Here is a 26,133-nt window from a genome sequence, read left to right as displayed (position 1 = left end):
TGATTTGAGTTTGCCTTTTAGCTCTGACCTTTACTAGTTTGAGTATGTCAGAAAAATTATCAATCAAAATTACACAAAAGTTTATATTCTGTAAGTGTCAGTGTTGTACAGTGCAATTGTCTCAGATATTTTAGGTTTTCATACACATTAAAGCAAAATATCAAGAAAATGACAAAAACATAGAAGAATCTATGAACTGCCTAAAGAAATAAACCAAAAAGGCAGAGACTAATATGTTGATTTATGTAATAAGCATGAGAAGGATTTTATTGGCCATAGAAAATGAATTAAATACTTAATAAGGTGTGCAAAAAAAAGAGAGAGATCCAGCTATAAGGCATTTCCTTAATTAGTGATCAATGAGGGAGGGCCCAGACCATGGTGGGTGGGGACACCCATGGGTGCTCCTGGCTTCTGTAAGAAAGCAGACCGAGGAAGCCAGGGGAAGCAGGCCAGTAAGCAGCTCCCCTCCATGGCCTCCACATCAGCTCCTGCCTCCAAGTTCCTGCCCTGCTTGGGTTCCTGTCCTGACCTTCTTCAGTGATGAACAGCAATGCTGAAGTGTAAGCCAAGTAAACCCTTTCCTCCCCAACTTGCTTTTTGCTCGTGGTCTTTTGTTGCAGCAATAAAAGAAAAAAAACCCTAAAACACCATGCTTTCTTCTCTATTCGAAGTCTTACTTCTTTAGCATGTAGTCAGATACTCCTCATGATTTCTCTCTTTTCCCTCAAAGTTCTTGAAAGCAGAAGCTGCTTGGTAAGCATGTAGCCCATGACTCAAGATTTCCAACTGACTATTTTACCTCATCAGTGTCATGCTACATGTACACACGGGATTACATGTATGTGCATGTGGAGACTTACTCGTCACAGTCAATGTAATGAGCATAGTAAAAAAAACAAAACAAAAAACCTTTTAGATATGTAAGAATGGCTTATTCTTACCCCACTACACCCTGATAACCAGAACCCAGTGACATCACTCACTCACAATAACCAGACATAGTCCTAGACTCCATGACACCCACTGGACAGTATTTAAGCAGAGACCAAGAGCAATGCTTTGCTCTGGACGTCTGGAGTGACCAGGGTCCTGACCCTCCAATCAGAGACTTCTGTTAGAGACTGGACCTGGCCTTCAGCTTAAGATACATCACACAGGCGAGCAGCCTTGGGGAGATAGGCTTAGGACTGTAATTGGGAATCTTGTGTGACCCTTGTGTGATGACCTTCAGCATAATATAACTTTTGTCATGCTAACTACGAGTAAAAACCTTCTTGCTTGCAACATACACATTACCTTTCTTTTCTTCTCTTTCTTTCTTTCTTTCTTTCTTTTTTTTTTTTTTTAAGACAGTCTGGCTGCTGTTACTGTCCTGGAACTCACTAACTAGATGAGGTTGACTGGACAGTGAGACCCAGGGATTTTGTTTCCGTCTCCCTAACATGGAGATGACAAGCACAAGCCACCATGTTGGAATTTTTATCAGTGTTTGGGATTGAACGTAGGTACTGGGGATTGAACGTAGGTACTGGGGATTGAATTTTGCCCCTGTGCATACAAGGCAAACACTTTACCAGCTGAACCACCTCCCCAGCCTCCTGAGCCACTCTTGGGCTACTTCAGTTTCAGCTCTTCTGGCCTGAGTGCTTAATTCTGAAACGGTACACATTCACTTGCCCCGCCCCCAAGTCTTCTGATAGGAGCACCTAGCAAGAGCTATCATTGACTGACACCCATACCACTATTCTCATTTTAGGCCTGCATGAAAAGGGTCAAAATGGAGAGTCCCATTTTTTTAAAAAAATATATAGTATTACTTAATTTCATTCAGCTTATTGATAAGTAGATATTTAGGACCAGAACGATTCTTAGGACAGAAGTTGCTGAAATATCTCTCGATACAGACCAGCAGGCCTTAAAATCATGGCGTTCCTGCTTCTGCCTGTCTATTATTGGAATCACAGGGGTGGGTCATCACACCTGGCCTTCGTGATTCTTTCCTCTAAGAAATGTATGGGGTATTTGCATATGCTAGTTTGCATATACAAATACAGCAAACTAGCCCAGTGCTAGAATTCCAGGAGGCCACCATACCTTTGAAGGTAATGGACAGGGCTTTCTCTGCCTCAAGATCCTTCCCCATGCTCAGGCAGGCAAGATTGATTAGGCGCGGGGAGCCAGCGGCAAGCATTCCAGCACAGTTTTTGCGGTTAGGCAGAACCCCAAGTAAGTCTCCAAGAATAAACGAGCAAGTCACAAGGAGCTGGGAGGCGGGGGTGGGGGTGGGGGCCGACTGTGAACTTTGCTGCAGGCGGACCTGTCACTCCAGCTGACAGCAAGAACCTTACACCTTCAAGTTTTTAAAGAAGGCGGCGAACCCCAGACAGAGCTTGGCTCCAGGGAAATGAACTCCTGATGTTGTAAAGACAAAGGAAAAGGCCCGGGGGGCTGCCAGCGGTCCAGCGAGACACCTGTGGGGTGGGCAGCTTTGCCAGGCTCTGGGCGATGCCCGGGACCCAGCACAACAGGCTCAGGCTACCTGGCGTCGGGCTCCTCCTCCGACTCGGCCTCTTCATTCTCTCCCTCCTCTTCATTCTCGCCCTCCGACGACTCCTCCGTCTCCAGTTCCTGGGTCGCCTCCTCTTCTGCACCCCAGCGGAGGAAGCCCTCAGCAGCGTGTCTGTTGTCACCGCTCGCCATCGCGCCTGTCCCGGCCGGAGTCAGAGCAACCCACGCCGCCCGCGCCCGGTGTTCTCCCTCTGACTGCACTTTGCTGGGGCCCGCGAGGCTGCTCGGATTCCCGGCACGCAGGGTGGGGGCGCCCCAGGCCTTTAAATAGAAGGCGTCAAGAAAGTTTCGCCACTGAGCTTCTGGGGCAAGGCTTAGCTATCCTTGGTACCAGTCCCCTGCCAACTGTCCCGCCCATTCTGGCAGACCTTTGGGAACAGGGCGGATTGCAGTGCTGAGGGCTGCACCTGGGCGTCAAGCGACCTGCTAGCCCAACCTTCCATCCAGTGATCTGGCGGGTTTTACACTTTCAGCGGAGCTGCTGGATGGTTCTTTTATACCAAAGGAGGCAGCACGCAGCCAGGAACTTGCTTCCCTTAATCTTGATAGACATGGTGCCAGCTTGTAGATAGTTTAAGGTCTCACTGCTAGTATGGTGACAATGGGGGAACTTGCTAGTCGATACAATATCAGGCCCAAGTATTCACAGAACCTCTATCTTAGATCCACACTAAGCAAAGACTCATTGGAACCAGTAAAGCCAGTGCTAAACCTCTCAGCATAGCTCTAGGACTAAAGCCTAAGATTCTCCGAGATGAAATCCTGACTAATCCACTTTCAGAAATTAGGTATTTACACCATATCAAATAGAACGCCTTCTGCCTGAAAGGCCCGCCTATTTACTTAGTCAAGATCACCACCTTTCTCTGAAATGCCCAAGTCCCAACTCACTGCTCCTCTCCAGGAATTCAAAGCGCCTACTAAGTATGCTGGTACCCATGTTTATGCTCTTTGTCCCACCACCCAGTTCTTCGGAAGTTACTGGGCAAATCACGGTATGTAATGAATGCTTCTAAAAAGGCCAGACCTATGTAGTAGTACAACAGGCAGCAAAGTATTCTTTTCTAAGAAGGACTTTAGGGCTAGAACTCCAAACCTTTATTTTTAATCATGGCAGATTCAAGTCACAGTTTAGTTTGTAAAGGAGACAGGTAGAGAGGTATTATTCTCCAGCCACAGCAGCCTGTAGACTAAGGGGTAGAGCGGCAGGCTTTTTTTTAACCACTGATTTTGCTAAGATCCTATTTTAAATAACCCAAAACAGAACTGTTTATAGAGTCCACACTTTTAACACTAACAATACTTTAATAATACATACAAACATACAGAAATGGAGCAATCAACACACACAAAATAAAATGTAGTATTCACACAAAATTAATTTGTCTCCTGCTGAGGATATTAGCTCAATGGGTAGTGCACTTGCTTAGCAAGGATGAGCTGAGTTCAATCCCAGCACAGAAAATAATGTTTTAAAAAGTCTCATATATTAACAGCCCACTTACCTGATAAATCTGGACTGTTACCAGTACACGATCTTAGCTGCTAACCCATTAGTTCCAGGATATAAATGTATCAGCTTTTTGGCCTACTTGGTAACAACAACTTGGCTCAAAAGTAGTAGGGTGGGGCCACAGAAAAACGAGAACAGGTGGCAATGCAAGAGTCCACACTGTGGTTAACTCTGAGGCTTTATTAACATCATGGAGCTGTGATGCAGAACACCGTCCCTAAGAGACCACTATTTACAAACAGTACCGGGTCCCCTTAACCATTATACTCAATACATTCTGAGAAGGGGCTGCACAGTATGCAGTAAATCTCAGGAATAGTTCCCAGAAGAAGAATTCATATATAAAACGCTTAATTGCATCAAAAGTACTACAGATAAGTAATCTAAAAAAACTGACTCACTTGGAAAGTTTATTCCCAATAAAGCCAGAGAAATACAGTGGCTGACGGGCTTAACCACAGAATTGGGTTCAGACCAGTTCAGATAATTACAGCCTCAATCTTATTACAAAACCAATGACTTTCACAGAAAAATTACACCTCAAAAATTTCCAGATATAAACTTTATTCCATTTGACAGCATACAAAAATTTAAACTTAAAAGAAAAACAAAATACGCACCCTTTATAAGTCAAAGAAAGCAAATATTTTTAGTTTTTTAATTGATCTGCAAAAAATAGTTCAGTGGTACAAACTGTACCACCATAGGCCTACAAGAAGTCTGCAATCTTTGAAAAAGTTAAAACTGCTTTCAAGATTACTTTTTATATTTAAATTTACAGGTACTGACCAATTTACAAATATTTACATGAACTAAAAACAATCTTAAGAAACAGAATAGCTTGTATCTGAAGCTACTACTTTTATGTGGAAAAGAAATACTAAAAAAGATTTTTGTATAAACATTAAACTTTTATTTATAATTTTACTGTCTTATCTAAAACACTTTATAGTGGCTTACTGCCTAAAAATTCCAGTTTAGATTATAATCCACAGAAATCCGATTCTACAAATAGGATATAATCTTAACTTTGATGTTCAGTTTTCTATCATGAGGAAAAAGATCAGGAAAACAGAGGTAAAGCAACAGTGTACCCTGCACTATGCTATCAGAAAGCATAGGAAACGCTCTCTCTCCAAAGTGAGAGTCCATTAGCAGGTCACCAACTGCTGCTAGTGGTCCTGTAACCCCCAGAGTGGATCAAAGCGAGGTGTGAAGTGCTAATGAAACACGAATACAGACACAGGACAAGACAGGCTGTCCCAGAGTCAAGTGGAGGGAGACTTAAGGCAATTGTCCAGTATTTCAAGACTCCAGTGACTTCACTGAATGAAAGATTTCATTTGCTTCAAGTAACTGAATAACTGACTTGAATCTTCCCTTGACTAGAACTGAGTTACACAACTGTGTACTGCCAGTTAAACTGTAAATATGTATTACTTAGATCCTTTGCAAAATTCCACATGGTTCTTCATTTGCATGTGGTACAATTACTTAAAATTATATCAAAACCTTATTAGTTCAGGTAATTTCTCAAAATATATTTTATGCCGAAAAGTCATGCCATAATACTACTAATCATCAATGTAAACATTTTCAAAAATACATTTTTAAATCAAAGAGTTTATTAGGAAATGTCATAATAAAATATGCAATCTTTATATAAGTATGTCCTTTTAAAAATAAAACAAAAACAAGAACAAGATTAAAAATAAACCATGATGGAGGTAAACAAATGCATTGTGATGTAACTATTGTTCTTTATTTCTTGGAAGAGTTTAGGAATTAGAGGGCAGCTATCTCTTCAGGGTAGCAGCTCTCAAAGGCAGAACACTGTTGAGATCTCTCTTGTTTTTCAATCTTTGCCATGACTAGGAAAGGAAAGCAATAAATTAAAAATCAATCTTAAAATACAAACTATATACAGAACAAAAGACTGATTTCGAAAAATTTAAAAGAATATTAGTAGTGGTTCTTTCTATGTATACATTTAGATTTTTTCTTATTTTTATTTCCCAAGGTATGTAATTAATCAACAAAAAAGAAATAATTATTTAATATTCTATGCAATGATTTTTTTAAAAATGGGCACACAGGTGGCGAAAAAGCTACAAGTGACAATAACATAAATTACAGATTAAATTATTTCATCTAAAATAGCAAAGTATTCAATTTGAATTTAAGAGGGGAAAATGACTGTTTTGTAGTTTTTTAAAACCAGTATTTTAAAAGAAGGCAAGAGTGAATGTAAAATTTTGTGCAAGCGCCTGGGAACCAGTGAAAGCATTCATAAAAGATACTGCAATTCTTATTCATGCTAAAAGTTCAGGTCACAATTTTATGAAAACATTAAGTGTCCAAGTATCTGATGGTATTGGTTTTACTGCTAAATCATTCTAAAAGCTCACCCACTGCTAAAGAATAAGTGAGCAACAGGAAAACTATGCTCCACTTTGCTTGTTGTGAGGAAGAACTAGACTGAAGAGAGCCTGCAGCACACTGCTTGCATTTTAATTACATCAAAGTCTGTCTGTCTATCCGAATAATGAAAAGAGTATCTCTAAAGTAGCTTCACTTCTCTGACCTTTGAACCTTTCCTTCCTAAAGTTAGAAGAGTAAAGCCACTAGTGTGACAGGAAAAGAGTGTATCACTTGAACTTAATATGTCTATCAATGCATTTCCACACTGCCAGTCATTGCCAACAGGTAGCTCATCTAGCAAAGCTACTGATGAATAAATTAACATTGTGGACACAAACACAAAACATATCAAAGATAAAATGTCATAGTGGAAGTAGCAGAAAAAGGAAAAAAAGGGTACAAGTCACACATCAAATCCTTCTCTTTAATAAATGCCCTGATATTTTAATAAAAGCGTCCTCTGAGTTTTATTTCGTCATCTGTTGAGTTTAATAAGCTCCCTAGCTCTCTCTGGAGGAAAAGTGCCTCTAAGTTCAAGTGACACTACCCTCTTCTTTCCTGTCACATTAGTGGCTGTATTCTAACTTTTTTTTTTTTTCATTTTTAAAGCACACTAGTCCACTAACATCTTTAGGGTCAACATGAAACACTGTTTACCTTTAAAAACTGTTCCTTGATCATATCAAACTTCTGCTTTTCATGCACAGCTCTGGCGGTGTTAGTTCCATCAAAGGGTTCTGCATCATGAAATGCACAGATTAGTACAATGGGCTTTTCATTTTTCCCAGCACTGGCAATCAAACTTAGGATATGTCCCAGTCCTTTTACATTAGGTTCAGTTATATGAAACTACCAGTATATCATATGGCTTAACCTAGTATTTTTACTAGATGTGTATGTCCACAAACACATACACACGATCTAGTTATGCGCTGTCTGGTAAGGTAGGTGGAATTTAAGTCAGAGGAATGACAAAAAATGATCAGAGGAGTAACTGAGTTGATAAGGTCTCTAAGGATTTACAGACGGTTAAGGACGTATATTTAGCAGAATCAAAAGTTACATAAAGAATATACCACTGTATTTAAGAGAAGGGCACAATGTCAGGTGTTATAGAAGGGTAAGCTTAAACTCAATTTTTTTTTTTTAAAGTGATCTTGTCCAGGATGGAAAAGGTCAGGAGCCTTTAAGTAGAGCAGTGGTTCTCACCTTCCTAATTCTGCCACCCTTCAATACAGTTCCTCATGCTGTGGTGACCACAACCATAAAATTATTTTTGTCACAACTTTATAACTGTAATCTTGCTACTGTTATGAATCATAAATATCTGTGTTTTCCGATGGTCGCAACCCACAGATTGAGAACACTGAAGAGAACGGAGGGCAGTGTGCAGCATATTATGATATGAATGTGCTTAGCAGGAGATCCAGTGAGAATTCTAGCATTGAAGAGAGAAAAAGAATTCCAAGCAGAGAAGACAGGAGTCTATGCCCTCAGCCTGTGTACCCCTCACCCATAGTACACAGCAGAAGAGGTCACAGAGAGACAAGGCAGAATGGATGGGACATACAGATCACGTGAAGTTTGGTTTTGTTTTTCAAAAACAAGTCTTACACATGCCTTAAAGCTAAAAGGGAGGAATGAGAGCCAAAAATCAAAGAGGTTGCTGAAAAGAAAAGTAGCTAAGAAAGAAAACCTGAAGAAAGCAAAGATATGTAATGGAGATGTTCACTTTAGTCATATAATCTAAGCAGGCCCATAATTCTTAACTCTTAATTTTGTATGTTTTAGCAGGTGTGTGTGTTTGTGTGTGTGAATTATATAGTTTCAATCAACTACAGTATGAAGAATGCATGAATTGCTCAAATCACACCAACTACAATGCTCAAATTCACATTTAGTATTTCTCATAACTAAGGAACTCTAAAAGCTTTTCCAAATTAAAAATGTAAAACCATATAAATCACCTCAGAACATAAATAGATATTTTAGCAGAAATAAAAGTTGGAATTAGTACTATGATGCTAATTCGTTGGCAGATAGTGGTCAGGGGAAACCTACCTTCAACACAGATATATTTATTTCTCCATTCAATGTCATCAGGCCTTGGGATGGCTTTGGCTTCACGAACTGAAATCATCTGAGTGTTCCAGCTAAAGGGAGAAAAAAGAAAAGAACTGACTGCTTTCCTAATTTCTCCTTAATTCCATCAACTGGAAAGCTGACCCTGACTGCCTGACAGAATGCTAAACCTTGGCTCCACCCCTCAGCGCCAGTTTTCCATGTCTAGTATTTATGCTTATTACGTGTGATTCTGTATACATCTCCCAAGTAGAGTTAAGTTCCAGGACACTGAGATATTTCTTTAGCTGTTCAGCTAGTTCCTCAGTATACACTAGATACTGAATACACATTTACTAACAAAGGAAATAGTACAAAAATGTTTCTTTAAAGTTCAAATAAGGAAAACACATAAACACTGTCTACTGCTCATACTTCAATAAGAATTTTTCATTGGTTGTGAGGTAATCTTGTGGCATTTTCTTTTTCTGATAACACTGCATTTCTTCGCTACATCTTATAGGAATTAGGATAAATCTTTGAAAGCAGCTAGCAGAAGCAAGGAAGAAAACAAAATTAATGTTTTCTCTCTTATTATATAAGCAGTAGTAGTAGTTAACAGTACCAAGACAAGGTTTCATGTAGCCCAGGTTACCTAACTTGCTATGTACCTGAGAGGACCCTAAACTTCTGATCCTCTGACCTCCATCTCACAGTGCCGATTTATGCAGCCGGGAACAGAGCCTAGAGCTTTGTGCACCCTAGGAAGCAGTTTACCAACTGAGCTATATATACCCCACATCTAGTAATAAAATATTTTGAGTGCAACAATTTTGTTTACATATCTGAATATACTTCTGTCTGCAGTATCCACTTTTACATGTTTCTTTAAAGATTATAAACATTTATTTTTATTTCTGAGTTACTATAAAAAACAACGCTTTTCTTTTTTCCAAGGAACACTCCAGTACATAACCATTCAGCTGGTGTGCAAGAAAAAAATAAATTTGAAGATGGGGTGAAATCTTTTTATCAACAATATTTGGCTTTCTCTATCATAACAGCAATCTAAGAAAGATCTATGTATCAAAAAAAAAATCACTAAATCATGGGTCCTAAATGGAAGGTTTCTGGAAATAGAATTCATTTTCAATTTTAAATATGTAAGAAATAATTTGCTGCTTGTGAAGTTTGATCATTGCAAAGTTTCCTCCAAGCATAGTTTTCTATTCTTGCTTCGATCAAAGGCTTGGCAGAAAGCCTAAGATGGTGGCATGCACCTCTAACCCCAGCATTCAAAAGGCAGAGGCAGGCAGATTGCAAGTTCAAAGCCAATCTGGGATAGAGAGAGACCCGATCTCCAAAGATCAAGAACCAAGGGAGTATGTCAGCAGTAGAGTGTTTGCCTGGCATGAACAAGGCCGTGGGTTTGAACCCAGGCCAGGGAAGGAGATTGGGAAAGACAACTAAGCATGAAAATACATCATCAACAGAGTTTTCATTCTTTAAACTATGCATCATGTAAGTGGACTGTCAGTGGAGACATTCTAACACTGGTTGTTGTTTACAGTAAGATGTAACAAACACTTCAAGTACTGTAGTTGAGTTCCAAAAAGAAAAGGAGGACTTTGTTCTATTACTACAAATGCTTCTAAGAGTTTCTTTAATAACAATGGAATAAAAAAATGATATGACTACATACTGAACCAACTTTAATCTTTACCGTTCAAGATCTTCTTTTGTTTTGTTTTTGTGACAAGGTCTTACAAAGCCCAGCCTAGCTATGTAGTCAGGAACATCCTTGAAATTCTGATCCTCCTGACTCCATCTTGTGTGTACTGGGAACGCATGCATATCCCACTACACCTGATGCTAAAAGCTGTAGCCCAAGTTATCCTCAAACTTGTGAACCTTCTGCCTCATCCTTTTCAGCATGCTTGCAGAACTACAACCAGAAGTAACTTTTACCAATTTATCTTTATTAGTTCCTTTGTTTTGTTTTAGGAGAATGCAGCTATATTGCATAGCCTGACCCTTAACTTCTGGACTTAATTTTTGCTTCAGAGAGCACGACTTGGAGGGGAAAAAAAAAAAGAAATCAGCAATTTTTAAATGGTCATAAAAAACTACTGCAAAATGTACAATATATACTCAAACACCCCTCAGCAGACAGGTAATTCTTTGGCTTCCAAGTAAAGAGGATGCCTCTAGTTGAATAAAATTCAGAAGAAATCCTTACAAACATTTTAGCAGTTGCCAGGAATCTATTAAATGGTACCTAATTCATTACTTTGATATTCTTGGCTGAGCTCCCTACAGTCAACTATGTGAAATTATCTTGTATAAAATAATGTACTTGGCATGAGTACTATATGAGGAAGTCTTAAAATCTAATTTCAAACATTAGCCTCCCAGCTAGTATTATTTGACTCAGCAAGCTACTCTTTATTACTGTTAAACTAACACAAAACACTTTCTATCTCCATTCTTGTGTCAATCCAACAAAGCACCTATATACAGAAGAAATCCATTTTTCTGTGAATCTTTCCCTTTAACTTTACACCAAATGTCTAACTTATATAACAATAAATACTGACAGTAAAGATTGTTGGTGTAGGGGCCAATGAGATAGTTAGCTCATCATGTAAAGACCCTTGCCACCAAGACTGAGGACCTAAGCTTTAACCCTGAGACTCACATGGTGGAAAAGAGAAAAGTAACTCATGCTTCATAGTTTTACATCTTTTGTTAATGAAGCCTCCTTTTTTCTCACCATCCACTGCCTAATTATTATTCTGTTTGTTTGTTTGCTTTGTTTTTTTGAAACAGGGTTTCTCTTTGTAGTCTGGAACTTGCCCTATAGATCAGCCTCTCCTCAAACACAGAAAGCTGCCTGCCTCCCTCACCACACCCATTTATCTGGATTATTTTAACTTTGTTCTTACTCAGTTTTCCTCTAGCACTTTTCTGATTCCTTTCCTTAACTTTCTTCAGTAACTTCTAAGTTATTTTAAGGATCTCTGATCCACACTAAAAACCTCCCAATCTCACTCTCTGCATCAAAACTGTAACAAACATTTTACCATCTTTTCACCAGGTGAGGTGCTGTGGTCATCACTACAAACAAAAAGATGCACAGAAACTCTACTTCTAACATATTGAATTGTATTTCTTCTTTCATGTCCTATGTTTCAAATACAAGTCAGATTTCTTTAGAGTTGTCTACATGATATCAAATAAGGCAATTACAATGTCACTGTAATCATTACAGTTAAATATGAATTTTGGAATCAAATGATCTGAAATCATTATCCTTACTAGTTATAAGTTCTTTGGGTATATTGCTTCATCTCTTACTGAATCCTTCTGTGACTCACTGGTAAAATATAAGGTACAACACAAGTTCATACAGTGATTATAGAAACTGAATGAGGTAACAGACCTCCTCTGCTTAGAAACCCTTCTCCATCGACTAACAGCCATTTATTAGTGCTATCACTCCCCTCTCCAAACCCTTCAAAAAAAATAATACTAAAGTCACTATGGCTCTTTGTATAACTCCTAAGGATCCCCCCCCCCCTTCAGACTTTCCATATTGACCAGAGTATTTCAAATCACCAGCCTTACTCTAGTTGGACTTAGAACTCCCCAAAGAAGTTCTGCTGTCTGGTTGTACACTGTTTGTTTCATGTTTAATATTGCCTTCAAATCAAATAAAAGATGTATTTTTTTATTTGCATTTTACCCTAATACAACTACTATTCAAATATTGATCGTTTTTTTTTAAAAATCCCGTTTGCCTTGGCTATATTTTTTCCTATAAATTTTAAATTCCTAGAAAATAGATGTTCCAACAATATACAACCTACATAGAACTAAAACACAAGACCAACCTAGACCCTACTAGAGAGTCCTCAACATGAAATAGAAGCACAAATGAAAAAAAAAAAAAAAACCAAACACCTCAAGCATTACCAGGGCTTGAGAAATGGCTCAGAGGTTAAGAAGAGGACCCAAGTTCAGTACTCAGCACCCATACAAAGTGGCCCACAGTTATTACCCCAGCTCCAAGGGATCCACCTCCCTTTTCTGGACTCCATGAGCACTGAACCCACACATGCACAAACCTACACCAAACACACATATTTTAAAAACCTACATCTTACAACCAGGCTTATTAAACTAAGAATGCTTTTTTATCAAAAAATAGGAACTGAAATCTTAGTTGCTATTAATTAGTTGTTAGGTGCTCTATCTCATGAATCACTTACAGCACTGAAATTAACAAATGCAGCTTCCCTAAATCTAGAGCAGTCACTTATGTATAAAAAAACAAAAACAATTTCAAGTTTTACTTACTCAAATTCTGTAGCATAATATTTAAGAAAGCCCAGTAAGAGGTCCCCAAGGCTTGATTCATTCTTTGAGAGGTAAGGAGGAACATTACATGGAGTATGATGCACAAGGTGCAGCTGTACAGAAGTACTAAAAGATTCCTATTGAAAGAAAAAGGGAAAAAGACACAAAGCCATTTAAAACATATACTAAGAACTTTTATCAAACCTTATCTAGAGTTTTTGAAATTAGATTTTTTTTGTGCTGGCCAGTTAGAAATTTGAAAACTTCCTTTCATTAAAGGTCTCACCAGCATAGTACCTGGAATAGGTCATAAAATAAATGAAAAACTAAGATATTCTAGTTCTTGGCTTGAGTGTATCATTATGGTAGCAAAATAATTCAAGCATGAGTCAAACTTTATTACAGAATTCATGATTCTACCCAAAGACATATATTCATAAAATATACCTCCCTAATTATTTCTTCAGTAAAGTTGTACTTTATGTATGAGGATGTCAAGCATAAGGCAACAGCTCTTCCCAGCTGCAACTTAACACTCCTCTCAAAGGTCACAAAAGTGTCAACCTATGAATAGTATAGTTTTTGAGACTTTCAACACTGTTTGATTTTCCTGTTGTATTTTAAGGGGAAATAGAAAGATAGCTGTTCCATGTGAGCTGAACTTGAAAAGACGATGGCAGGGAAAGACTGAATACCTACAAACAACACACATTCAGTAAACTTTATCATAGTTATTTATGAAGGAGTTATTAGTTGTGTGTGAACTAGGTCTCAATAAGGCATCCAATATAAAGAATGTGAATTATTACCTTCTGTACAAAAGCTGATAGTACCCATTTACATATCTGACCTTTCCTCTATTAGCAGCAAGTTCTGGATCTGAACAGGGTGATTTTCAAGTAATATATATTCATAAAGATTCACTACCACCACTCCCCTCAAATGTAGGCTCTCTAACCCTGGCTAGCCTCAGCCTCAGTACATAGCTGAGGATGACCTTGAATTTCTGATCTTCCTACCCCTGTGTCCCAAGCGAAGAGATGACAGGCATGCACTACACATCCACTTTCTTTATGTGGCATTAGAGTCCAAACCTTGTGCATACTAGGAAGGCACTTGCATCACTAAACTCAAACTACTTTTAATTGTCTAGCTGGAGATGAAAAATGTGGAAACAGAAAAACAGTTCCATTTCATAATAAAGACTCAAGAAGAAGAAAGAACAAATGCACCATCTCTACCTCACTTTGTCTTTCACTTTATAGGTAAAAAGATGGACTTAGGGCAATATTGTTTAGAACTGTAAAACATTTTCTGGCAAAACAAATATAATAAAGGTCAAATATAAGAAAGGTGGTAGGTACAATTATTTTTTGTCAACTAAAAAGAAAAGCAAGTCCCTGTTGAACAGCCACTGCTCTGAAGGCTTTTTACTAATTGATTCATACCACTTATCACTGTAATACAACACTCGATTCAAAACAGAACACACATTTCTTTAAACTGTTTGACTTTCCATTACTTTTTATTTTTTTCGGTAAGCTAAAGAAAAAGATCAGCAACTGTAAGATTAAACTAAAGAGATATGAGACCTACTGTACTAAAATACTGAATGACTGGAACAGCCATATGGCCAGTCTTACTTCCTTTTGGTACAACGTTATATGAGTCATGCAATGATGACAGAATATTGAAGGAGAAAATGAAACTTAAAAAAAAAAAGAACACACCACACCTAAAAGAAGCTAAAAGTAAATAGAAATTAATTTTTTTCTCTGCAGAAATCCTCAGCCTAGGGTAATAATTCACACTATAAAAAGATTCTGGCTTATGAAAAATATATATAATGTTAATCGTTAAGCAGGCGAAGAACTTAGGCTAATATGTTAGAAAGCACAAAGAGCACTACAAAGGGAAAAGCAGCCTTAAAATTACAGACTACAATCAATGGAAGGCAATTCAATCAATTATAGTTCCTAGGAGCAGATTTTCCATATTAACATCTACTGCTGCTCAATCTTTTCTTAATTTAAGGAAGGTTTCCTTACACTTTTAGGATATTCTTATTTTTGAGCTTCAAAAGCAAAATTTGTAATGATCTTTTCTATATCCTGAGAGTATTTTCCAAATAATAAATAAATGTTAACTTTTCTGGATAAATATAATCTCCCATTTCTCTTCCAACTTAAAATAAATTTAAAGAAAACCACGAGAAATATCTGACAACCTTTTGTAACTGCCTACCAATAACACAAAAACACTTTAAACCCACACTCCGCCATTTGAACTTTGTCAGACTTTATCATTTAGGCTGTTTCTTCCTTAACTTAAAGTATTAGCCCTCTTTTGAAGGTAATGATATGTTTATAGTTTCCTGTCACATTTAGTATCACAAGTGAACTGAAATACATCAATTTTCAAAATTATTTTATCTCAGGGACTGAGGAAATAGTTTGAGGACATGATTTCAATCCTTAGAACTCAAGTCAAAGGCTGCCCCAGAGAAAAGTCAAAGCCAACCTGGGCTACAAAAGAGGTCCTGTCCAAGACCAAAAAGAGGGGGTCCATATTTTATTATAATTCTTGAGAAATAGGGAAAAATTTTCCCATTTCAATGTAACTTTTAAGTCATTTGTAAGTTAAGAATATGCCATGTTTTTTTTTTCAAAGTTCATATAGGAATAGGTGCCATATACTAATAAAATGCAATACACAACTCTAGTTGTATTAATGAATGCTACAATAATTTTCCCCTGGGAAACACAGTATTGGGGGAAATGTCAGCTTCTGAACCATTCATTTGTAACTACATAGCTTGATCAAACTATGAAAGCCGTTTTATCACTGACTTAGGCATCAATCATACCTATCTGTATGTCTGGGATTAAATAAATTTTATACACTAAGCAAGTGATGGTTATTATTAAGAAGAAACAAGGTGATTTGCTTGTTTCTTAGATAGACCACTAAAAAAGTATTCTGCTGAATAGTAGGTAAATTTCATATTAAAAAAAATCCAAGGGGGGCAGTAAGTTCTTAGGAATATAAACATAAATCTTATAGCAAATATAACTGTAATTTAAACAGTTAAGATGTCAGCCTAACCACACACGAATATAAATTAGACCATTTCTTTTCTTTTCTTTTCTTTTTTTTTTTGGTTTTTCGAGACAGGGTTTCTCTGTAGCTTTGGTGCCTGTCCCGGAACTAGCTCTTGTAGACCAGGCTGGCCTCGAACTCCCAGAGTATAGGGGATTTTACAGTTAGTTTTTTGTCTTTTGCTTCAGGCTGGCTCAACTTGCTTCCTCTTGTCTCTGTCTCCTATATACTAGATTATATATGTGTTTCTTCTGTACCAGATACACTTAGTATCATTCAAGGCTGTGGGCTAAGCTAATAGTAAGTTTATTTATTCATCACAGTCATAGAAACAGAACTATTAGCAAAAGAAGAACGGAGAGTACAGAACCATAAAAAGCGAATGTGACCAGAAATAAGAACTCTATTATGAGAGAAAAGTCAAACAATTAGAAAAATGAAACATGGAAGTAAAAAACAGGGTGCTTACTGCCCCTTCCACCCCAAGCACAGTACACCGAACTGATGTCTATTATTCATAAAAAAGCACTTTACATGGCACAGGATTGCAAGTGAGATTGCCAGAGATGTGCTTTCAACATACAGTAAAGGATAGTTTTTGTTTTTTGAGACAGGATCTTGCAATATAGCTTAGGTTAATCTCAAACACATCATCCTCCTGGCTCAGTCTTCCAAATACTGAGCCGCAGGTATGTGCCACCACAACAAACAAAGAGTCTTTTAGATTTAAGTACTGAATTTTTTTGTGTGCTGAAACATGTCACTCTTTTTACACCAAAAACTGGGCCTTAAAAAAAGGAAAGCTGAAACAATAAAACACACAAACATTATTTCAGACCATTCAGTATGAGCTAAAGTATAAAATATTTGTGGAAAGAGGAAAACACCCAACCATAACAAAGAGGCCACCTTCCATGCAGGGGCACTAGTCAGGCTCCTCACCTGTCTTGCTATTAGTGCATTTCATCGTGAAGGAGGCTTGTGCTGTGGCTAACTGCTGTTCTTAGCCATGACAAAACAGTAAATTCAAGTAACTGCAGCTTCCCACTGCTCCCCAGAAATGATGGGAATGATCAGATTTGTATACTCCCTAAAGCATATTAAAATAAAAAGAAACTATTGCTACTATCTAAAAAAAGAATGACAAAAAGTTAAATAAGCTACTTTTTGTTCTATACTTCTATTGTCATTCTTTGTATCTAAGAACATAAAGACTAATTCTAACTACATTAAAAGCCCATGAGAATAATTCTCACAACAGTAAAAATTTGTTTTAAAAAAGAAAACAGCCAGGGCCAGAGGTTCTTATCATAGTCTGTTTTAGCAGATGACCCACAGGATACTGGGAGATCCACTATGCTATCTAGGAACCTGTATTAGGCAGCATCCCATGTGTGCATCATAACAACTAGTACTGAAATACAAGGTTATCAGTTTACCTCAATTATTACAGACTTATTTAAAACGATGTTGCACGTCAAGCATCCTTGTATTTTATGTACAACAATGAATAACTTCTTTAAAGAAAAGCAGGAACTTGATGACAACAGAGTGGAAGAATATGAGAACAACGAAAAAGCATCAAAATGCCTATAAATGATGACTGTGCACATTACTTCATCTGGGTTTCTCTCAACTGAAATAGTACATACTAAACTTCTGCTAGCAGCACACTTTATTTTCTATCAATTTCATGAGAAGTCTCGATATTATACAAACAAGATAGTGTACTATTGTTACCTTTTGGTTTACTGCTTAACAAGATGATGCAAAATGTGAAAAGATTATCCAATTGTTCAGATTAATTTTCCCCTCTTTTCAAAATACAAATACACTAAGATGGAATTTTTCTCAAGTATTAACTAAACACAAATGCTGAAAAATTACATAAAATAGTATGAAGAAAACTGGAGTAAGGTCAAATGGGCCTTGACCAACTGAGTATATGTGATCCATATTAATATAGCCATGCATAACATGCAAGAAAAATCCAAACATCAACATAACTGACCAGATTATATACCAATAACTAAAAAGTACCAGAACTTTCTGAAAAAGTGAACAAAGTATTTAATTATTCTAGCGGTCAATGCTTCTGCCTATATAGAAAATGTTATTATATATTTAGCTTTATAACTTTCATATTTACATTGATACTGAATATAATAATTCTATATATAATTGACATACTATGTATTATAATAATTTATAAGAAACACTTACTGGGTAAATTTTTTGGAGGGATGGAAGGATGGGTTCAGGTAGGGCTATAAAAAGAAAAAGTTCAAAGCTTCTGTGATTCACGTGATTCATATTACAATGCAAAAGTTTGTCAGTTATACCCCAGGTATGAGACCACAAGGGTTGATACTAAAATTCAAATTTTCATGTATTTCATGAACACAGCTCCTAAATTTTTTAATTTATTTAACAATCTAAGGTTGTTAATGGCCTATGTATCTTCCTATGTGAATCAATGTTTCCTACAACGTTTCAGAGTAGGACTCTACCAATAATGGTACACAAGTCATTCAATTAAACATCAAACACAAACAAAATAAGCAAGGCACAATTCTTCTACAGATTTTGAATTCCACAGAATTCTACAGATTAACTACCAAAACATCTAATATTAAGACTAAGTTCAGGGTTCTTATACCATTAGTTCGATGATCCCGTATTATTGGAGAACACTGTCATTACTGTCCCTTCATTATTTAATTTCTATTAACAAACAATATTAAAATTATAGTAAGAAAATTTAGCTATTTAATAATCAAAACTGAAGTCACCTTCAACTTCATAACATTGCTTTAAAGAACCTCAATATAGATTAGGTATCTAAGTCAGGAGATTTGCATAGCCATCCTAGAAATATAAATAAAATATATCACAGGGGAACCATTATCCTGTTACCCTCATTTAAAATTAAATTTCTTTTCTTTTTTTCCAGGCAAGGTCTTACATAAACCAGGTTTGTCTCAAACCCACTATTTAGCTGAGAATGACCTTGAATTTTGGGTCTTCAGGCCTCTATCTCCCAAGTGTTAGAATCACAGAAGTGCACCCACATGCCCCTGTTCTGGATTGAGTACTGGGAATAAAACCTATGGCTTAATGCATGCTAGAAAAACACTCTATCAACAAAGCAATATCCTCACGAAATTCACAATTCAATGATTAAGCAAACCTAATCTCAATAAATGTATAAACAATAATCTCACATCATTACAAATGTAATGCAAAAGACATAACCCTACAATATGTGGAGTATGATAAAATACCAGTACTTTAATTCCAAGATTTCTTTCATATTAGTGAACAAATACAACAGTATACAATAAAGTCTGTACTTAAGAATAGGGTCTATATATAATTGAAGCTCAGTACGAATACCTAATACTTTACTACCTATAAAAAGAATTTAAATGATCTCTGTGCTACATTTACAAACAAATAATTAAGTCTTGTAACTAACCTATATAACCTCCAACTCTTTATTTCTAAAATGTAGTATGATATAGTTAAATTTCCCTTTTGTATATTACTAACTTGAAACTTGCAGTGAAATAAAATTTTGCAATGTGTGCATGTGCAGAGTATGAATGGGACTATAAAGACAAATATTTAATTTACTACTTACCAAAATTACCCTGATGTGTAATGATATATACAAGCACAGTCAATACACTTTCACCCAGAGGCATTCTGACATCATTCTACAAGACCCTCCATGTAAACTCAAGCCCAGACACTTTAATTCTATATCTCTCTATATTTTTACAACACTTTTAATGCTTTTAATAAACTTCAATAAATGTGACTCTCTTACCAGGAATTAGTTTACTTAAAATTTCTTCCATTAAATACTTCATAAATTAAAATTATTATTAAAAAAGAAGACAAATTCACAAAGAATATTTTTAAATTCTAGAACCATTATTTGGAAGGACAGGGGAGAAAAAAAAACCAACCTCTGAGCTTAGAGCCATTCAAAGAACAAAAGAACTTTAAAAACTAAGGAATTTAGAAGTAAAGATATTATGGTGGTTCAAGTGAGAATGGTCTCGAAAGACTTGTATATTTGAATACATTCCCCACTTGTTGGAACTGTGGGAAGGATTAGGAAGTATGCTCTTGTTGGAGGAGGTATGTCACAAGAGTGGGTTTTGTGTGTGTGTGTGTGCTCCTACTGCTATGCTTCTGTTCCACTATCATGGACTCTAACTCTCTGAAACCATAAGCTCAATTATTTGCTTTCTTTTATAAATTACCATGGCTATGGTCTTTTGTCATAGCAACAGAAAAGTAACTAAGACAGAAGTTGATACCAGGGAGCGGGCTATTGATGTGTCAGATCTGACCATAAGTTTTGTTTTTGGAAGAATGTGGATTTGGGACTTAGTTCCAGAGAAGTGGTTTAATGCTCTTAAGTAGATTTTAATGAACCATTCTAGCAGGATCTTGGAAGGCAATAGTACTGAGAGCTATGTTGACTGTCAAGACTCCGGAGGTTTCAGAGTTGAACAATATTACTAACTAGGCTAGAAATCATTCTTGCGATATTTTGATAAAGAATATGACTGCTGTTTGCTGTCCTATGAATTCTCTTGAAGCTAAATAGAAAAGTAGCAGACTAATTTCTTTGGCAGAGATTTCAAAGCAACCTAATACTGATTCTGTGATATGGCTATCCATTATTTCTCTTACGCACTTCCTTAATGAAAAAGAACATTTGGAGAAAAAAGAAATACAAAATATACAGTTGAAGTAGGAAAAGAGCACCAGAAAAGTTTATGCAGGAGCTAAGGCTATGATAAAAGAGATGAAAAGATCAAAGAGAGGCTGGTATGGAATACAATAGAGGGAAGGGTGCCTTCAAGACAAGACCCCCACGCAGCTAAGTTTACAACTTGCACAAAAGAAATACCTATGAAATTTTCTGCTCCTAAAAAGTAACAACCAAGGAAAACTGTGAATGTGATTCAAGGGAGCCTGGTTCCATCCCAAGCAGGGGGTCAAACTTGGCAGTGTTGTCCACATGGTTCTGGCTTTAGAAACAGGAAGGATTCATGAGGAAAGAATTAGACTGAGACGATAAACCCAAGCGTGTCCCAGGGAAGTACCTGCATAGAAACCTGGAGAAGCCAATCGAAGTTATCAAAGTGAGGACAGGACTGCACTGGAGACCCCAAGATGTTAGAAATACCAGAATCAAGCAAGAGACATCACCAGGAGAGCACAAAAGGAATATAACCAGTCCAAGAAAGATGTATGTGTCAGGCAACACAGAAAGAATGGCAGAGGCAGCTAAGCCCTTTGACATCAGACACATAGTTACAGGGTTTAGAGTTTTTCCTGCTGGGTTTCAGTCTTGCTTTGGTCCAGTATTTCCTATGTCCCCATGTCTCCCTTTTGGAATGGTAATGTATATATTCTGTGTCACTATATGTAATTGGAAGTATATAATACACTTTTTGAAAATGAAGAACAATTTAAAAATGGATGTTAGAAAATTCTATCCCAGAAAGAAGCTAGCTGATCATAAATGTTCTTAATTCTACCCAACTGATTTTACCTGTTAACTCTGCCTCTTAGAATCTTTTTCCTCTTATGCTTTGATTAGTCACTTATTGAAACATATGTAGTCTATTACTGACTACTAACATATACCATAAAAATGCTATGACCTTTTATCTACCAATATTTAGAACAACTGTTTCCTTCATGGCAAAAAAAATATGTATGAGAATATTTAGAAAGTTAAATAATAATCATTATCCAACAACTTATATTATAGGTAAGAATATGAAGGTCAGAGAGATAAAATAATGTTATCAATTTCACAAAAACTTGTGCCAAAGGCTGAACCGCTTCAGTCTCTTGTAGGCCATTTTCTCTCCCAATAAGGAAATAACAACAAAGAAAAAAATTACCTATCTCATCAATATTTTTGGGGGAGGGCAGTAGAGGATTACTTAAAGTTGGCCAATGGAGTTACACATCATAGAACTGTTTTTACATACAAGTATTTGCTAAGAGTGTCATTATACATGGACGACTTCAGTAAGAAACCAAATCCTAAAATAATTTCATTATTCTGGTAAAATATTAATTCTAGATAAATTTTCAATTTGTTTGACAAATCACCTTAAAGTGCCTCCGCTTAAAGTACATTTGCTAATAATGCACTTAACCGATTAAAATTTTAATGTGACCAGTAAGGACAGGGGACAAGGCATATACCAGACAAACATTTACTTGTAACAGAGATACATACAGGAAATATATCAGAACATACAGTAAATATAAGGGAGATGCATGCATGTTAGAAAGTAAATGTAATTTATGAATTACTACTAAAATTAAAATGATTCAACTCTGGATGATACTATGATTTCTGTGTTGTTCTTTATAGTATCTGTAAGAAACCCTCTGAATTCTTAATAAATATGAGCTGTCAGGCAAAAGATGAGAGCAGTTCTGAAAAATTTATCTAAGAGAAGACACAACTAAACAATTGGAAAAAATGATTAGCGACAGTGATATACAGAATAGATTAAAACAACACACACCATATTCCAAATAATTTTGAAGGAGTGAATCAATCATCAAGTCAACATATAACCAAGGTAATGACAAATAAACACAATTTGTGATTGGCATAAGACGCTTTAACAAGCCTTTCTGACGACTCATCTAGAAAATGCTTGGTATACTTAAACAATTTTAAGTCTTAATTCTTTTGAAGTCTATGTTCAAATGAAACTGACTGTCTTGTTTAATATAGAAAGCACCTACCCAGTATATAGTAAATATTAGATAAAAATTCTAATTTTCTATTAAAAAATTGGAAAAAAATTTGACACATTACTTCTTGGTATTTGCACACATATGAATATACAAACATAGTCATTCTTTAAACAAAATTATTGATATTATGTTGTATAAGACAGTACATCAAGAGTATCTTATCCTTAAAAATCTTAAAAACATGATGGTAGTGACTATATAGTTTTCATTTTAGCCATACTTAATTTAGCCATTCCACTCTTGAAAGCTCAGATTCCTTCTTTTATTAATTCAATAAACACTATAAAGTATTTTTATATGTAAATCTATTGATCATTGTCTTAGGATAAATCTCTTGAGAAAAAAAGGAAAGTCAACATATATGAACTCTGTTACCTCTTTCAGAATCTAAATGCAGAAAGTACCAAACAATACAATAAAACTTTTTCTAAACCACTACACTAGAATAGTTGGTTAAGACCACATGGTACTGATAGTGATCTATCAGTAACTTCCCTCACACAGGCATACAGTAGTAGTAAAAGGTAACATTCTGTTAGTAACCCATCAGCTCTAACATTTGTTAATAATGCTTATGGTCCTATTCGTTTGTTTTTTGTTTTGAGACAGGATCTGGCTATAATGCTAAGAATCTTCTGTCCTAAGCCACCCGAGTGTCAGAATTACACAAATGTACCGCCACACAGTTAATGAAGTTATTACAATTAAGTATTACTCAGTAAGGAAACATCTCAGACTCCTAGTTGTGATTAACTAGAAATAGTTTTTCTCTTTAATTTCCCTTAGCATCTAGCTGAGTAAAACATGTGGATTATATTATTTATTGGACTGTGTATACAAAACATTAAATACGAAAGTAAAGGTTCCATCCAGAGCACGTCAGTCTGTGCTATATTTTGGGGAACCTGCACCACTACTACGTTATGAAAGGGTAAAAACTATAAGTGATCACTTACTATAATTACCCAGTAAGCACAGAATATATAGCCTTATCAGAATTACCTCATAAACAATGGTAATTGTTTTTAATTGAATTGGTTTAAAATCTGGGCTGATTTGGAATTTGAGGGCTGATTTGGAGGTACATCAGGGAACTAAAGCTTTTTTGTATATTCTTGAGTCAAGAATGGTCCTCCTATTTCAGAGAAAGTCATCTTCTCAGACTGTGCAGTTCTAAAAGGGATACACATGAAGGAGCATGGGAAGAGAAGGTAGACAGCTACATTATCCAAATGAACTAGCAACAACAGGGTGACAATGTCTCAGTCTGGCTACCCTCACATTCTAGAGGACAATCTAACAGAATAGCCCAAAGTAGCATAAATTCTAATTGGTATTAATAATAAAAACCCAGAGCAGATATAAGATTAGTTAATGCTGAAGATCAGAGAAGTAGAGTAACCATCTACTAGAGAGTTCTTACCTCTGACAATGCTTAGACCAAAGGGGCGATCCTGTCCTCAGACTGCATCTCCAGACTTATTGCCTAGACAGCACTGCTTCTCAGACTGCCCTGAGCACCTGTCTCATACAACATTATATTCCTCTTTCCACCCAGCCATATCATTCCTGCCTCCACTTCTCTAGTGCTGGGAGTTAAGGTGTGGGATCCCAAGTGCTAGGATCACCTTTGTGTGAGCTCTGTTTCTCTTTTGGACTGGATCAATTATACGTAGCCCAGGGTAGTCTTGAACTAACAGAGATCCGTCTGCCTGTGTCTCCCAAGTGCTGGGATTAAAGGTGTGAGCCACCACTCCCTGGAATCTAGTGACTTAGTTCTGCACTCTGATCTTCAGGCAAGCTTTATTTGTTAAAGAACAAAATAACATCACAGCCCAGCAAACATAAAACCTAATTAAGGAGAAAGAGCCAAAGTGGACAGATTATAAACTTTTGCCCAGAATATAATTTAATTTCTGTCTTATAAACTCAAAACCCAGCCCATGAGGACCTTCAACCACCATGCCCCAAGCTCTGTCCTACACAGTAAAAGCCTAAGATCAGATCATCAAATTCCACTAATCCCTGAGTTCTCCCCAAGATCAGGCCACAACATCCAATTATTCCCAGGTCACCCTGGAAAATGCTACCCCCAAGAAGCCCTATATAAAAACTACCCTTTGCTCAGTTCTCTGCTCCCCAAGCAGAGGCAGTCACCTCCTGTGTTTTTCCCAAAAACCATCTCTTGTGGGAGGTTTGTTGTGCAATGTGACTTTGTGGTGTTTCTTAGCTCTCTACTGCCAGGACACCTTTCCCTTCAGCATTGGTTAACACATTGGAGACACCTTTCCCCTCAGAGCTATAACATGTCTTAAATAAAAACAGTCTTTCTGATCACTCATCTGTTGCAAGACAGTGGATCAACAATACAGTGGTGAAAGTTCTTTAATATAAAAGTGCAATAAGCACTATCAAAAGATAAAAAACATATTAAAACTTCTTTACAATGATTTTCAGAGAATAAAATTTCTGAAATATCAGTTCAAGGCAACAAAACAGGATAAAGAAGTTGTATAGGCCTTAGAAAAAAAAACTTTTTAAAACAATGCAAACTGGAGATGAGCAAAAAAGTTTTATTTGAATTTCAGTTTTAAAAAGTGAAAAACTCCCATAATACTTACTTTGTAAGTAGTGCAAAACCATCAATACAAGACTGTAACTGCTTAAAGTACCGCGACTGGCGTCATTTATATCATGGTGACTTGCCCACTTCTTAATCACCAACACTAACGGACGTACTCGATTTTCAACTGCAAGTAAAATTAACATTTAAAAATGAAACCCGTTTCTTTGAAAATCTATATAATTTCCTAATTCTATGACAATAAGAAACACTGCTTCCCTCCATACTAAAGGCAGAGCTCACTCTCAGTGTGATACAAGCTTCCCTTAGTTACTTTTAAATCATCATTCAGTGAAGAATATTTGATTCATCTGCAACAATCATAGCATATGATTTTACTATAGCAACATATTATCAAAAAATACAAAACCATATAACTAAGCACAATGGGGTATTGCTATTTACTATAAATATAGTTCAAAAGTCATAAAAGGAAAACAAAAGCTGAAGGTTATTTAGAAACAAACAAAAACTTACGGTAGGCATAAGTTCTGAGAAGGAATGTGTTTCTAATTCCAACAGTATTGTTTACATTTAAGTCAAATTCCACACAACTATTTAAAAGAACAAAGGAAAACACATTTTAGCACAAGTACAAAAATCCACTCTTTCTATTAACTAACTACAATTAATCCACTGATGCAACATGAAATGAAAAGCCATAGACTGTGGT

At 36.5% G+C, this 26,133-nt stretch overlaps 2 protein-coding genes across 8 annotated transcripts in view; both read right to left on the bottom strand.

The window, feature by feature from the left end:
- Cmya5 (cardiomyopathy associated 5) overlaps positions 1-2,755 on the bottom strand; it is a 93,706-nt gene extending 90,951 nt beyond the window's left edge. The window contains exon 1 of the mRNA XM_041663587.1: positions 2,543-2,755. Within this exon, the coding sequence (XP_041519521.1) occupies positions 2,543-2,703 (161 nt within the window). The 5' untranslated portion in view covers positions 2,704-2,755. The remainder of the gene's footprint in view (positions 1-2,542) is intronic.
- A 1,101-nt stretch (positions 2,756-3,856) lies between these two features.
- The window catches only part of Tent2 (terminal nucleotidyltransferase 2), a 53,874-nt gene continuing 31,597 nt past the window's right edge, over positions 3,857-26,133 (bottom strand). For all 7 annotated transcript variants that reach the window (XM_041663382.1, XM_041663383.1, XM_041663380.1 and 4 more), the window contains 7 exons: positions 25,938-26,014; positions 25,459-25,587; positions 18,248-18,291; positions 12,926-13,062; positions 8,567-8,658; positions 7,163-7,242; positions 3,857-5,955 (listed from right to left, as the gene is read on the bottom strand). In XM_041663382.1, the coding sequence (XP_041519316.1) occupies positions 5,881-5,955; positions 7,163-7,242; positions 8,567-8,658; positions 12,926-13,062; positions 18,248-18,291; positions 25,459-25,587; positions 25,938-26,014 (634 nt within the window). In that variant the 3' untranslated portion in view covers positions 3,857-5,880. The remainder of the gene's footprint in view (positions 5,956-7,162; positions 7,243-8,566; positions 8,659-12,925; positions 13,063-18,247; positions 18,292-25,458; positions 25,588-25,937; positions 26,015-26,133) is intronic.

The sequence above is a fragment of the Microtus oregoni genome, unplaced genomic scaffold, assembly GCF_018167655.1.
Source record: "Microtus oregoni isolate MIOR12 unplaced genomic scaffold, Mior012 000014F_ref0000157, whole genome shotgun sequence".
In the NCBI taxonomy this organism is placed as follows: Eukaryota; Metazoa; Chordata; class Mammalia; order Rodentia; family Cricetidae; genus Microtus; species Microtus oregoni.
Note: the sequence above shows the minus strand (reverse complement) of the source record. Positions and strands in the feature narration are given on the sequence as shown.